Here is a 14,993-nt window from a genome sequence, read left to right on the forward strand (position 1 = left end):
GGCTGGAGACCCCGATCTGCCCCCACCCCACCCCACCGATCGCCTCCCCAGTCGTCCTTTTTGCCCCGATCTCCGTTCCGCTCCCCTCCTCCCTCCTGTCGGCTCCCCCGGTCCTCCTGTGCGCTCCCCAGGTCCTCCGATCCCCCCCCCCCCCCCGTGTTCCGGTCCCACCCCCCCATACTTACCTAGCTCCGATGTCCCTCCCGGTGTCCGGCCGTCTTCTCCATGGGCGCCGCCATCTTGGAAAATGGCGGGCGCATGCGCAGTGCGCCCGCCGAATCTGCCAGCCGGCAGATTCGTTCCTGCACACTTTGGTCGCCGTGATAAGTTCTATCACAGCGATCAAAATAAAAAAAATTGTAAGTAAATCCCCCCCTTTATCACCCCCATAGGTAGGGACAATAATAAAATACAGAAAATATAATTATTTTTGTTTTTCCATTAGGGTTAGGGTTAGGGGTAGGGTTAGGGGTAGGGTTAGGGGTAGGGTTAGGGGTAGGGTTGCACTTAGGGTTGCACTTAGGGCTAGGGTTGCACTTAGGGCTAGGGTTGCACTTAGGGTTGCACTTAGGGCTAGGGTTGCACTTAGGGCTAGGGTTGCACTTAGGGTTGCACTTAGGGCTAGGGTTGCACTTATAGGGTTGCACTTAGGGATAGGGTTGCACTTAGGGATAGGGTTGCACTTAGGGATAGGGTTGCACTTAGGGATAGGGTTAGAATTAGGGTTAGAATTAGGCTATGTGCACACGGTGCGGATTTGGCTGCGGATCCGCAGCAGATTGGTCGCTGCGGATTCGTATCAGTTTTCCATCACGTTTACAGTACCACGTAAACCTATGGAAAACCAAATCCGCTGTGCCCATGGTGCGGAAAATACAGCGCGGAAACGCTGCGTTGTATTTTCCGCAGCATGTCAATTCTTTGTGCAATTCCGCAGCGTTTTACACCTGTTCCTCAATAGGAATCCGCAAGTGAAATCCACACAAAAAACACTGGAAATCCGCAGTAAATCCGCAGGTAAAGCGCAGTGCGTTTTACCTGCAGATTTTTCAAAAACTGCGGAAAAATCCACACAAATCCGCAACGTGAGCACATAGCCTTAGGGTTAGGGTTGGAATTAGGGGTAAGACTAGGGTTAGGGGTGTGTTGGGGTTAGGGTTGTGGTTAGGGTTGGGATTAGAGTTAGGGGTGTGTTGGGGTTAGTGTTGGAGTTAGAATTGAGGGGTTTCCACTTTTTAGGCACATCAGGGGGTCTCCGAACGCGACACGGCGCCACCATTGATTCCAGCCAATCTTGCGTTGAAAAAGTAAAATGGTGCTCTCTCCCTTCCGAGCCCCGACGTGTGCCCAAACAGTGGTTTACCCCCACATATGGGGTACCAGCGTACTCAGGAGAAACTGATCAACAACTTTTGGGGTCCAATTTCTCCTGTAACCCTTGGGAAAATAAAAAATTGCGGGCTAAAAAATTATTTTTGAGGAAAGAAAACGTATTTATTATTTTCACGGCTCTGCGTTATAAACTTCTGTGAAGCACTTCACTACTTCGCTTCCGAACCCCGACGTGTGCCCAAAACAGTGGTTTACCCTCACATATGGGGTATCAGCGTACTCAGGAGAAACTGGAAAACAACTATTGGGGTCAAATTTCCCGTTACCCTTGGGAAAATAAAAAATTCAGGGCTAAAAAAAATTTTTTGAGAAAAGAAAAATTATTTTTTATTTTCATGGCTCTGCGTTATAAACTTCTGTGAAGCACTTGGGGGTTCAAAGTGCTCACCACACATCTAGATTAGTTCCTTGGGAGGTCTAGATTCCAAAATGGGGTCACTTATGGGGAAGCTCCAATGTTTAGGCACACAGGGGCTCTCCAAAACGCGACATGGTGTCCGCTAATGATTGGAGCTAATTTTCCATTCAAAAAGCCAAATGGCGTGCCTTCCCTTCCAAGCCCTGCCGTGCACCCAAACAGTGGTTTACCCCCACATATGGGGTATCATCGTACTCAGGACAAACTGGACAACAACATTTGGGGTCCAATTTCTCCTGTTACCCTTGGGAAAATAAAAAATTCTGGGCTAAAAATCATTTTTGAGGAAAGAAAAATTATTTTTTATTTTCACGGCTCTGCGTTATAAACTTCTGTGAAGCACTTGTTGGTTTAAAGTGCTCACTATGCATCTAGATAAGTTCCTTGGGGGGTCTAGTTTCCAAAATGGGGTCACTTGTGGGGGAGCTCCAATGTTAAGCACACAGGGGCTCTCCAAACGCGACATGGTGTCCAATCTCAATTCCAGCCAATTCTGCGTTGAAAAAGTAAAACAGTGCTCCTTCCCTTCCGAGCTCTCCCGTGCGTCCAAAAAGGGGTTTACCCCAACATATGGGGTATCAGCGTACTAGGGACAAATTGAACAACAACTTCTGGGGTCCAAGTTCTCTTGTTATCCTTGGGAAAATAAAAACGATTGGAGCTAATTTTCCATTCAAAAAGTCAAATGGCGTGCCTTCCCTTCCGAGCCTTGCCATGCGCCCAAACAGTGGTTTACCCCCACATATGAGGTATCGGCGTACTCAGGAGAAATTGCCCAACAAATTTTAGGATCCATTTTATCCTGTCGCTCATGTGAAAATTAAAAAATTGAGGCTAAAAGAATTTTTTTGTGAAAAAAAAAAGTACTTTTTCATTTTTACGGATCAATTTGTGAAGCACCTGAGGGTTTAAAGTGCTCACTATGCATCTAGATAAGTTCCTTGGGGCGTCTAGTTTCCAAAATGGGGTCACTTGTGGGGGAGCTCCAATGTTTAGGCACACGGGGGCTCTCCAAACGCGACATGGTGTCCGCTAAAGATAGGAGCCAATTTTTCATTCAAAAAGTCAAATGGCGCTCCTTCCCTTCCGAGTTCTGCCGTGCGCCCAAACAGTGGTTTACCCCCACATATGGGGTATCATCGTACTCAGGACAAACTGGACAACAACATTTGGGGTCCAATTTCTCCTTTTACCCTTGGGAAAATAAAAAAATTGTTGCTAAAAGATCATTTTTGTGACTAAAAAGTTAAATGTTCATTTTTTCCTTCCATGTTGCTTCTGCTGCTGTGAAACACCTGAAGGGTTAATAAACTTCTTGAATGTGGTTTTGAGCACCTTGAGGGGTGCAGTTTTTAGAATGGTGTCACTTTGGGGTATTTTCAGCCATATAGAACCCTCAAATTGACTTCAAATGTGAGGTGGTCCCTAAAAAAATGGTTTTGTAAATTTTGTTGTAAAAATGAGAAATCACTGGTCAAATTTTAACCCTTATAACTTCCTAGCAAAAAAAAAGTTGTTTCCAAAATTGTGCTGATGTAAAGTAGACATGTGGGAAATGTTATTTATTAACTATTTTGTGTCACATAAATCTCTGGTTTAACAGAATAAAAATTCAAAATGTGAAAATTGCAAAATTTTCAAAATTTTCGCCAAATTTCCAATTTTTTCACAAATAAACTCAGAAATTATCGACCTAAATTTACCACTAACATGAAGCCCAATATGTCACGAAAAAACAATCTCAGAACCGCTAGGATCCGTTGAAGCGTTCCCGAGTTATTACCTCATAAAGGGACACTGGTCAGAATTGCAAAAAACGGCAAGGTCATTAAGGCCAAAATAGGCTGGGTCATGAAGGGGTTAAAATGTATATTCCTGGCATGATTTTTATAGGAACTAAGCCCCCGTAAATGTTTATGCAGCTTCATTGACCTTTATTTTTTTGGAGGGGGGAGAACCTCTTATCAGGATACTATATACCCAGTGGCGTAACTACAAAGTTATGGGCCCCGGTGCGAACTTCCAAATGGGGTTTTTGGGGTTTTCTCATCTCATCCCCCCCCCCGATAATGGCCCCACAGTCCGGTTAAAAAGAAAAAAAAAAAAAAAACTCTCCTCACCTTTCCTTTTGCCCGCGCTGCTCCTGGCGGCTGCAGTCTGCCCAGGACACTGCAGGTGCGCGATGATATGACGTCATCGCGCACCCGCAGTGTACTGTCAGAGGCAGAGCGGGGAATGATGGGAGAGGAAGCGTCAGGTGACGCTCTCTCCTCCCATCATTGCATTGAACTATCCCGGTGTCATAGACGCCGGTATAGTTAAATGCGGCGGCGGCGGCACTGGGGGGGGTTCCGGGGGAGGAACAGTGCAGCGGCCCACTACTGGCATCGGCTCTTCTGGCATTTGCCAGAAGTGCCCGATGGCCAGCCTGGCCCTGCTCAGACCTGCAGGCCCGGGGCCCCTGACCTGCGGGGCCCGGTCGCAATGGCGACCGCTGCGACCGCGGTAGTTACGCCCCTGTATATACCTAACTAATCGCATGAGTGTAAGGCGCGTTAATGCTGAATGAATCCTGAACTTGCTTATGGAGTTTCATTTTGAAGTTTGAGGGTATGTGCACACATTGCGGTTTTTACTGCGGATCCGTAGCGTTTTTGACGCTGCGGATCCGCAGCAGTTTTCCATGCGGTGTACAGTACCATGTTAACCTATGGAAAATAAAAACCGCTGTGCACATGCTGCGGAAAAAAATGTGCGGAAACGCAGCGGTTTATTTTCCGCAGCATGTCAATTATTTGTGAGGAATCTGCAGCGATTTTAGACCTGCTCCATATTAAAAAACCGCAGGTGTAAAACCGCAGTAGAAATCGCACAAAAACCGCGGTAAATCCGCAGTAAATCCGCGATAAATCCGCAGGAAAAACGCAGTGTTTTTGCCCTGTGGATTTACCAAAATCAGTGCGGAAAAATCCGCACACCAGTCCGCAGCGTGTGCACATAGCCTAAAGGGAACCTGTCACCCCCAAAATTGAAGATGAGCTAAACCCACCGGCATCAGGGGCTTATCTACAGCATTCTGTAATGCTGTAGATAAGCCCCCAATGTAACCTGAGAGATAAGAAAAATATGTTAGATTATAGATTATGAGTTATATATATACCATATATCACCCAGGGGCGGTCCCGCTGCGGTGGGCGTCGATGTCCGGTCCAGGGTCTCCCATCTTCATATGATGACGTCCTCTTCTTGTCTTCACACTGCGGCCCGGCGCAGGCGTACTTTATCTGACCTGTTGAGGGCAGAGCAAAGTACTGCAGTGCGCAGGTGATGGGCCTCTCTGACCTTTCCCGGTGCCTGCGCACTGCAGTACTTTGCTCTGCCCTCAACAGGACAGACAAAGTACGCCTGCGCCGGAGCATGAAGACAAGAAGAGGACGTCATCGTAGGAAGATGGGAGGCCCCGGTCCGCGACGCCCATCGCAGCGGGAATGTGTCACCCACTCTAAAGAGATGACAGCTCCCTTTAAAGACCTATGGTCCACAAATTTGTATAAGAACTCCTAACATCAATAACATCTTAACCGCTAAAGGAAAGGGCCACCCGCTGCACATATACCAAGGACAGTCTTGGCCCATGAATGAGCTTTCTCTTTTAAGCAGTCCGTTAGATGGATTGCGTTACACTGCAGCATAACGCGGTGTAACCCAGTCCATTAATGCTGCCATTAAGCACTCTTTCGGGCCTATCGCAAATGGGCATGCACTAGCAATGTGCCGTCAATGAGTGACGGACCTCGGACGCGGGCTGCAGTGTTTCCGGGTCCGTCACCGCTAGCGCACAAAGAGCATCTGCTAGATCTATCTGCGCTAGCATGTCGGCACTTGCGTTAACGCAGCCCGTTTAAAATGTGTTGAACGGGCTGCTTTAACGCAATGTGAACATAGCCTTAGGCCGGAGAAACACTAGAGAGAAATACGGACGAGTGCTATGGGAGAAAAAAATCGCACAGCACTCGGACCAATGTTAATCTATGGGGCAGCTCCCATCATCCGTTTTTTTCTTGGTCGTATTATACGTGCGAGTGAAATCGCAGCATGCGGCGATCTGCACCGTATATCGGCCGAGACTCGCCAATGAAAGTCTATGGGTGCAAGAATAACTCGCACACCACATGGACTATCAGTGTGACTTGTGAGAAATACGCACCGGACCGGTGTCCTATAGAAAAGCCGGCAATTCAGTGCGGTGTACAGTAAAATCACAGTGACAAGTTAGAATAGAATATATAGAATAGATATATACACATAGTATATGTGTATATATATTTATATTTCATAGAGAGTTAGGTAGCAAAATAGCCAATAATTCAATTGTTGGCTTCTGTACGATCATTGCAGAAGCCGACAGGATATGACACATGGTTTACATACAGTAAACCATTGCATATCAGTTAGATTTTTATATGTCCCTCACTAATAATGTTAGTAGTGTGTGTGTAAAATTTTGGAGTTGGAGGTGTTAAATTAAAGGATTAATTCACGGGAAAAAAATGGCACGGCATATGGGGTAATAAGGGGTTAATGTCATCTTGCAATTGTAAGGTGACATTAAGCCCGGTTAATAATGGAGAGGTGTCAATAAGACAGCTATCCATTATTAATCCAATAGGATTAAAGGGTTAAAAATACACACACACATTAACAATAAAGTCTTTTAATGAAATAATGAAACACACAGGTTTAACATCTTTATTGCACTCTCAATCCAAGCAAAGCCCTCGTTCTTCTGTAAAAAAATCCAAAATAAAAAACCAACAATATCCCATACCTGTCCGCCGTACAGTCAAGTCCCACGCTGCAATCCATCTCAAGGGGTTAAATAGTTTACAACCTGGAGCGGTGCTAACCCTACCGCCCTGACTGTAAACCACTGTGTAATGAATGAAAAGCTGCTGGCTCAGCCTCCCCGCCTGACCGGACATGAACTCATTAGCGTGGGAAAGTTTCTGAACATTTTCCCACGCTGTCAAGTTCACTGCGTCAGGCGGGGAGTCTGCGCAGCGTTTTTCATATTTTTGCTGACAGTCATGTGGGGGCTTGTTTTTTTGTGGGACGAGTTGACGTTTTTATTGGTAGAAATGATGCACCGATCGGAAGGGAGAGGGAGCCCCGTCCCTCTCCCAGCGTTGTAAATGCTGCGATCGATATCGATCACGGTATTTCAGGGGTTAATTGGCCCGGGGCAGTACGGGCACTGCTACTTTTAGTGACATCCGGGTCTTGGCTTTAATTTAAACTGAGTTCCCGGCGGCGAGCGAGAGGGCACAGCTCCTGTGCCCCACATGATCTATATGACGTACCCATACGTAAGAGGTCAGGAACCCCTACCTGACCCTGATGTACGGGCACATCAAAGATTGTGAAGGGGTTAATAGGCAGGTGGTTTTTTTTGTTTTTAATAGTGGAAGAGGAGTTCAGGAGGCAGGGAGGAGGGAAAGAAGTGGCTTATAAACGGGAAAAAAAGCCAATTTCTCTGATAACATATATTACAAAGTTTCTACTACTGATTTATGAAACATTAGTTAAAACGACAGGGACTTCTTATAGGGCAGCATGGTGGCTCAGTGGATAGCACTGTAGCTTTGCAGCGCTGGGGTTCTGGGTTCTCCCCGTGTTTGCGTGGGTTTCCTCCGGGTTCTCCGGTTTCCTCCCACATTCCAAAAACACACTGATAGGGAATTTAGATTGTGAGCCCCATCAGGGACAGCGACAATAATGTCTGTAAAGCGCTGCGGAATATGTTAGCGCTATATAAAAATAAAGATTATTATTTATAAAAAAAAACTAATAAATTATATTTCAATATAAAATACTTAGCAAAGTTATTTATCAGTTACAAATACAGCCCTGGTCACTGAATGCCGCCAGTGTTTTACTATCTATATGCACAGCAGAGCCGGTGTAATAACCGACAGTATACTCACAGTTGCTGTAACGGATATTGGTGCCTGGTTGTTACTGGAAGCTAGGACCTCACTTGGAATGTTACTTGGTATCTACTTTGGTATTTGGTACCAGTATAAGGATTTAATTTAGAACGTCAGCGGTGATATAAAAGACTGGTATAATTTACACAATTATCCGACCACAAAGTTATGTCTCTTCCCAGACTGGCAGAAACCTAGCTAGCCGTCTATTTTATATAAGGAATCCATCACCAGACGGATCATCTTCAAATTCATGGAATTCTCTATTTAAAGGGAATCTGTCTAACAGTTTATTTTTTTCCCCCTTTGCGCTGATCCACCATCTTCTTGGTGGACTACGCCTTTGTCTCTTCCCGCTGCTTATGATGTATCCTCCAGGCTCTTGACCTCAGACTCTGACTACCCTGACTCACGGCTTGTCCGCGAGAAGAAGTGACTCAGCGTCACACTAATATTCACAACATCAGCTGTGTCTGGAGGCAGCTCAGCTCCTGAATCCCTTTAACATATGGTCCCAGCGCGGATGTATAGTGACGCCCATAGGCGCCAAACAGTTAAAGGGGTTGTCCACTTTTAGAATGACAGGACATTTTTATTACTTAAATTACTGCATTTTTGGTTAAAAATCATTTTTGCAATTCAGTTTCATTAAAGATTTTGCACCATTTGCGTTCTAAAGTCTCTGCGTGGCACGGCCTATTACTGGCTATAGAATCTGTTGGTGACCTTGCTCTGACGGTCCAATGGGTAAGTATCTAACTTCTTTTTTTTTTTTAGGCTCCTCTTAGCTGATTTATGACTGCAGACCTCATTAAAGTTGAATGTGCAGGAAAACAAAAAAAAAGGCTGTAAAAAGGTAAATGCCGTAAAAAAATTTTAATCAAACCCAATTGCAAAAAAAAAATGTATTCCCAAATATATGCATTTATGTAAAAAAACAAATATCAATTTAATAAATGGATAAAAGATAAAATAAAAAGACGTCCTGAGAGGTGAACAACAATTTTAAAGGAGGGACCAGGAGTAAGGTAGATGCACAATACTAGATCGGCTGATCTAGATCCAGTGGACCCCGACCATGGCCACATCACTCCAAGATCAGTAGGGATTGATGCGCCTACTGACCTAGGATCGGTTCTATGGGTTTCCCTGATTGGGCACAAATAAGATCTTGCATACAGGAGGTTGGGTCAGCTCTGCATAAAGCCCTCCGACATGGATCAGTGATGGCGGACAACAAATTAGTGCTACCAGTAATGTTACCTGCACTCCGCAGATTAGGGTCCAGATCTGGCATCTCCTTGGTGGCCTCTGGGCTTACACTGTAGATGGACGCTCCGGCTTCATTAGTAATGCTGCAAAATTAAGGAGGATGGTGGATTAGTCATCATGGCTTCTGTAGGACATATGAAGTGATTGCTCCTTATTTCCAGATTCCACCACTTATAATCATCTGGATCCACTTATGGCCACCATGGTGGTGGAGGTAGCAGAAGCTATTTTCTGGAATCTGCCATAACACCAGCTACCTAATAAGTCTCTCATCAGCTCTCATTCTCATTCAGGTATAGACTCCACAAGACCTCGGGGGAAGTCCGCACAAAGCAAATGTGAACGTAGCCTTATCTCACACTTATCAGATCCTATACAACACGTCTACGAGCCAGGCTATTCTGACCAGAAGGTGCCGGTGTTGGCATTGCCGCATCCCAGTAGCCATAACGATTTCATTCTCCTGTAATTTACTAAATTAATTTTAGTTATCACGTGAAGTAGCCATATTGTAGTTTTTATTGGTGGCATTTTAGTATAGATTAAAAAAATTATATTTTTTTCCAGCAGGTAAAGTTTTAAAACTTTGCAAATCACTTTATAAGGGTATGACTTACTGTAATTTCTGTAAAAAAAAAAATTGAAACATCATCGGTTTACAAAAATGATGGCGGTGATGGATGGGTCAACTCCTGTTCATAGTGCTCAACTATCAGAACAAATCGAGAAATAGAAAACCCCCCGAAAAATTTTGTGTAATCATTTTCTTTCTGTATCGCACACTTCTTTGTTTCATGTTTGTCCCTTTTGGCATGCTGCAGGTGACCCCTAGTATGGAATGGTGCCCTCCGCTTTTCATGGGTCCGTGCAAAACTTGGACATCACTATCAGTGCGCTGTCTGTTTCTGACAGACAGATAGAAGGGGAAAAACTTTTTTTTTTCCTCCTCGGTGAAAAACAAAAAGGAAGAAAATCCGACCAAACTGATAAAAATCTGATGAAACTACCGTATATACTCGAGTATAAGCCGACCCGAGTATAAGCCGACCCCCCTAATTTTGCCACAAAAAACTGGGAAAACTTATTGACTCGAGTATAAGCCTAGGGGGAAAAATGCAGCAGGTACCGGTGAATTTCAAAATTAAAAATAGATACTCCATACCGTTCATTATGGCCCCATAGATGCTCCACATAAAGCTGTGCCACATATAATGCTCTGCACCGTTCATTATGGCCCCATAGATGCTCCACATAAAGCTGTGCCATATATACAATGCTCTGCACCGTTGCCCCATAGCTGTGCCATATAGTGCTCTGCCCCATTGCTGTGCCATATAGTGCTCTGCCCCATAGCTGTGCCATATAGTGCTCTGCCCCATAGCTGTGCCATATAGTGCTCTGCCCCATAGCTGTGCCATATAGTGCTCTGCCCCATAGCTGTGCCATATAGTGCTCTGCCCCATAGCTGTGCCATATAGTGCTCTGCCCCATAGCTGTGCCATATAGTGCTCTGCCCCATAGCTGTGCCATATAGTGCTCTGCCCCATAGCTGTGCCATATAGTGCTCTGCCCCATAGCTGTGCCATATAGTGCTCTGCCCCATAGCTGTGCCATATAGTGCTCTGCCCCATAGCTGTGCCATATAGTGCTCTGCCCCATAGCTGTGCCATATAGTGCTCTGCCCCATAGCTGTGCCATATAGTGCTCTGCCCCATAGCTGTGCCATATAGTGCTCTGCCCCATAGCTGTGCCATATAGTGCTCTGCCCCATAGCTGTGCCATATAGTGCTCTGCCCCATAGCTGTGCCATATAGTGCTCTGCCCCATAGCTGTGCCATATAGTGCTCTGCCCCATAGCTGTGCCATATAGTGCTCTGCCCCATAGCTGTGCCATATAGTGCTCTGCCCCATAGCTGTGCCATATAGTGCTCTGCCCCATAGCTGTGCCATATAGTGCTCTGCCCCATAGCTGTGCCATATAGTGCTCTGCCCCATAGCTGTGCCATATAGTGCTCTGCCCCATAGCTGTGCCATATAGTGCTCTGCCCCATAGCTGTGCCATATAGTGCTCTGCCCCATAGCTGTGCCATATAGTGCTCTGCCCCATAGCTGTGCCATATAGTGCTCTGCCCCATAGCTGTGCCATATAGTGCTCTGCACCGTCCATTATTGCCCCATAGCTGCTGCTGCAATAAAAAAAAATAAAACACATACTCACCTGTCTTGCAGCTCCTCGGCGCCATCTTCCCGGCGTCTCCCTGCACTGACTGATCAGGCAGAGGGCGGCGCGCACACTATATGCGTCATCGCGCCCTCTGCCTGAACAGTCAGAGCGGAGAGAGAGACGCAGGGAAGATGGCGCGACGCCCGGCGTGTGGAACCAGGATAGGTGAATATGACATACTTACCTGCTCCCGGCGTCCCGCTCCTTCCCCCGGACAGCTGGTCTTCGGTGCCGCAGCCTCTTCCTCTGTCAGCGGTCACCGGCACCGCTGATTAGAGAAATGAATTATGCGGCTCCGCCCCTATGGGGGGTGGAGCAGCCTATTCATTTCTCTAATGAGCGGTCCCACGTGACCGCTCAGGGGAAGAGGCTGCAGCACCCGGAGACAGTGTGACAGGCAGGGGGAGCGACAGGATCGCCGGGACTAGGTGAGTATATGACAGTGCTCACCCGCCGACCCCACCACCGATCATGACTCGAGTATAAGCCGAGGGGGCACTTTCAGCCCAAAAATTTGGGCTGAAAATCTCGGCTTATACTCGAGTATATACGGTATTTAAAAAAAAAACAAAAAAAAAAACGTTTAAATGAGGCCTAAAAGAGACACAGGAGCTGACCCATCACTGCCATCAGCCGGACTCCAAAAGGAGTATGTAATGGTGTCAATGCAACTAAAGGCAGGCAAATAGACCGGGGAAAGGCAGGGTTTTATTTATTTATTTATTTTACAGGAACAAAGAGAAATCCCCTAATAAAGTAATTTTCAAAGTTTCAGAACTTTCAATGCTGGACAAAGTTATTGAAAAAAAAAAAAAGTTTAGTTACTCTACTCTGGGGCGAGGGAATAAGGAAAAGAAGTAATCAGAATGCCAGCTATCCTTACAGGGGAGTTTCTTTTACACCATGCGCTGCGTATTTACAATGTAATTGATGGATTCGCTTTTTTTCTACGGGTCATTGCGATTGCAGCAGAATCACGTGATCATCATACAGATTTTTATTTCCCACAATTTTTTTAAACAGTAATACATTTAGGAGATTTTTGGTGTACATCCTGTAACTTTCTAAACTTATAATACTAAAAAGAGAGCAGTGGCCTTTCTCCAGTTCTATTCATTGCCAAAAAGTTGGAATTTGACATCGCCGCTGTATGGGAAAGCATTGGGGTGACAGAAACTATATATATATATATATATATATATATATATATATATATATATATATATATATATATATATACATACATATATATATATATATATATATATATATATATATCCTTGCTCTTATATGTTCTATATTTTTACCTTAAAAGGCGCTTTTTTCTTTTTTTGTGACTTTCTTAAATAAAATTAAATATTTTGTATTTATTTATTTTATTTTTATTTTTTTTAACCCAATGAACTGCAGCATCCGGCAGCGACCACTACACTCTGTACTGCTCTGACTCCACACAGTCTACATATCCAGGGACTGCTGGCACTAATAACTCCTGGGGGGCTGACTCCCATCAATGTGATCAATGGCGGACCCCTGGGAAAGAACAGTATATGGGCCCTTTGCAGTCCAACAGTTCTGCCTATGCCAGAAGCTGGTTTGCTAGTGCCCACTACATCACCTGGCGATTGTATGATCACTGAGAACGATGGTTGCATCCTCGCAGCACTCATCAGCGCAGAGTGTAGCACCAGGTAGTTGCCCTGTGGTAGTACAGAGTGAGGAGACTTATAGGCCATGCAATGCTCCTCTGGATAATGAAATATGCAAATTGCCTTTTTTTCAGAGAGGAAGAGGACTAGAACGTTAGCGCCACCTATTGGGAGCAGCGATCCTGCAAGTCAGTATCGACCCTTTTAATGAGCCTTGCCACGACTTAGGATTGCTACTCCCAATAGGTGGCACTAGAGTTCCAATCCTCTTCCTCTCTGAAGAGGCAATTTTTATATTAGAGCAAACTCTAGTACTAAAATCCACAAATGAGCTGTAAAAGGACGTGACAATCTGATTTGTATGAAATTCAGAAGTCCAATAACGTATTAAGAGTTTTTTTCTTAAAGCCACAGCACATTGATGCATAAAATCCAGGGATAAAATAAAATGAAAACAATGCAAAAAGTGTAATCCACTTTGGAATAAGGAGCTGGAGAGACGTCCTCACTGTATGCGCTCTCCAGACCTCTCTGGATAATTTATCACAATCGAGAGATTGCAGCAGCAAAAACAGAGGGGAAAAAAAAGTGAAGTGGAACACTGGCACCACCTTGTGGCCACTGTCCTGAACAGCAACCAGAATGGCCAAATATTTATATTAACCGTCTAAAGTGTCATTTACACAAGTGGATGAGCAGAAAAATTGCTTTGTGTAAACAGGAGAAGCAGATGAACGCGCAGTTATGTGATGGTTATCAAACTGCGGAGAATAAACTTGAATTGTTTGATTGGTGCAGTACCTGAAATGGAACATTATTTAAAAAAAAAATGCGACCAAATAATGAATTTAGAGCCACGAACTAGACATTTGGGTTATGTGTCAGTACTTGTCATAATGATCAGGAACATCTGCTAAAGTAATAAATGGGCCGTGGGGCAAGTACAACTGTCTGCTGGACAATGCAACAAAAAGAATTGTGACAACAGAAATATTCTTCAGCTCGGTGTCAAACTTGCAGTCAGTTCTCCACACACACGTTTATTATTTGCCATCGCAAAGGAACAGACCAATGTCAGTAAAAAAAAGTTAAAAAGACAGCAAAAAAAAAAAGACCTATATAAAAGGCATATGTGAGATTTTGATTTGTAGCTTTACAGAAATGTGCAGGTGTCTGCTCACATCATATTACATCAGCTGCAACATTATAACTTCCATCAAAATGATGGACATCTCGGCAAAACCTACTGGACCCTTTCCAAGTCACTCAAGTGTGAACAGAGTCTTATACCCAACTCAGACAAGCCAATAATCAGGAGACAGGCTTTAACAGGAACGCTCGTTCCCGATAGCTATCGTCCTGTGTAAAGAGGCACAGCGCTCGTTCCCGATGGGTATCGTCCTGTGTAAAGAGGCACAACGCTCGTTCCCGATGGGTATCGTCCTGTGTAACGAGGCACAACGCTCGTTCCTGATAGGTATCGTCCTGTGTAAAGAGGCACAACGCTCGTTCCCGATAGCTATCGTCCTGTGTAACGAGGCACAACGCTCGTTCCTGATAGGTATCGTCCTGTGTAAAGAGGCACAACGCTCGTTCCCGATAGCTATCGTCCTGTGTAAAGAGGCACAACGCTCATTCCCGATAGCTATCGTCCTGTGTAAAGAGGCACAACGCTTGTTCCCGATAGCTATCGTCCTGTGTAAAGAGGCACAGCGCTCGTTCCCGATAGCTATCGTCCTGTGTAAAGCGGCACAACGCTTGTTCCCGATAGCTATCGTCCTGTGTAAAGAGGCACAACGCTCATTCCCGATAGCTATCGTCCTGTGTAAAGAGGCACAACGCTTGTTCCCGATAGCTATCGTCCTGTGTAAAGAGGCACAGCGCTCGTTCCCGATAGCTATCGTCCTGTGTAAAGCGGCACAATGCTCGTTCCTGATAGGTATCGTCCTGTGTAAAGAGGCATAACGCTCGTTCCTGTTAGCTATCGTCCTGTGTAAAAAGGCACAACGCTCGTTCCCGATAGCTATCGTCCTGTAAAGAGGCACAACGCT

General features: G+C 45.1%; 1 protein-coding gene across 2 annotated transcripts in view; it reads right to left on the minus strand.

Moving 5' to 3' along the window:
• SRBD1 (S1 RNA binding domain 1) overlaps positions 1-14,993 on the minus strand; it is a 242,494-nt gene that overhangs the window by 129,669 nt on the left and 97,832 nt on the right. For both annotated transcript variants that reach the window (XM_077282407.1, XM_077282408.1), the window contains exon 17: positions 9,061-9,152. In XM_077282407.1, the coding sequence (XP_077138522.1) occupies positions 9,061-9,152 (92 nt within the window). The remainder of the gene's footprint in view (positions 1-9,060; positions 9,153-14,993) is intronic.

The sequence above is a fragment of the Ranitomeya variabilis genome, chromosome 2 (assembly GCF_051348905.1).
Source record: "Ranitomeya variabilis isolate aRanVar5 chromosome 2, aRanVar5.hap1, whole genome shotgun sequence".
NCBI lineage: Eukaryota > Metazoa > Chordata > Amphibia > Anura > Dendrobatidae > Ranitomeya > Ranitomeya variabilis.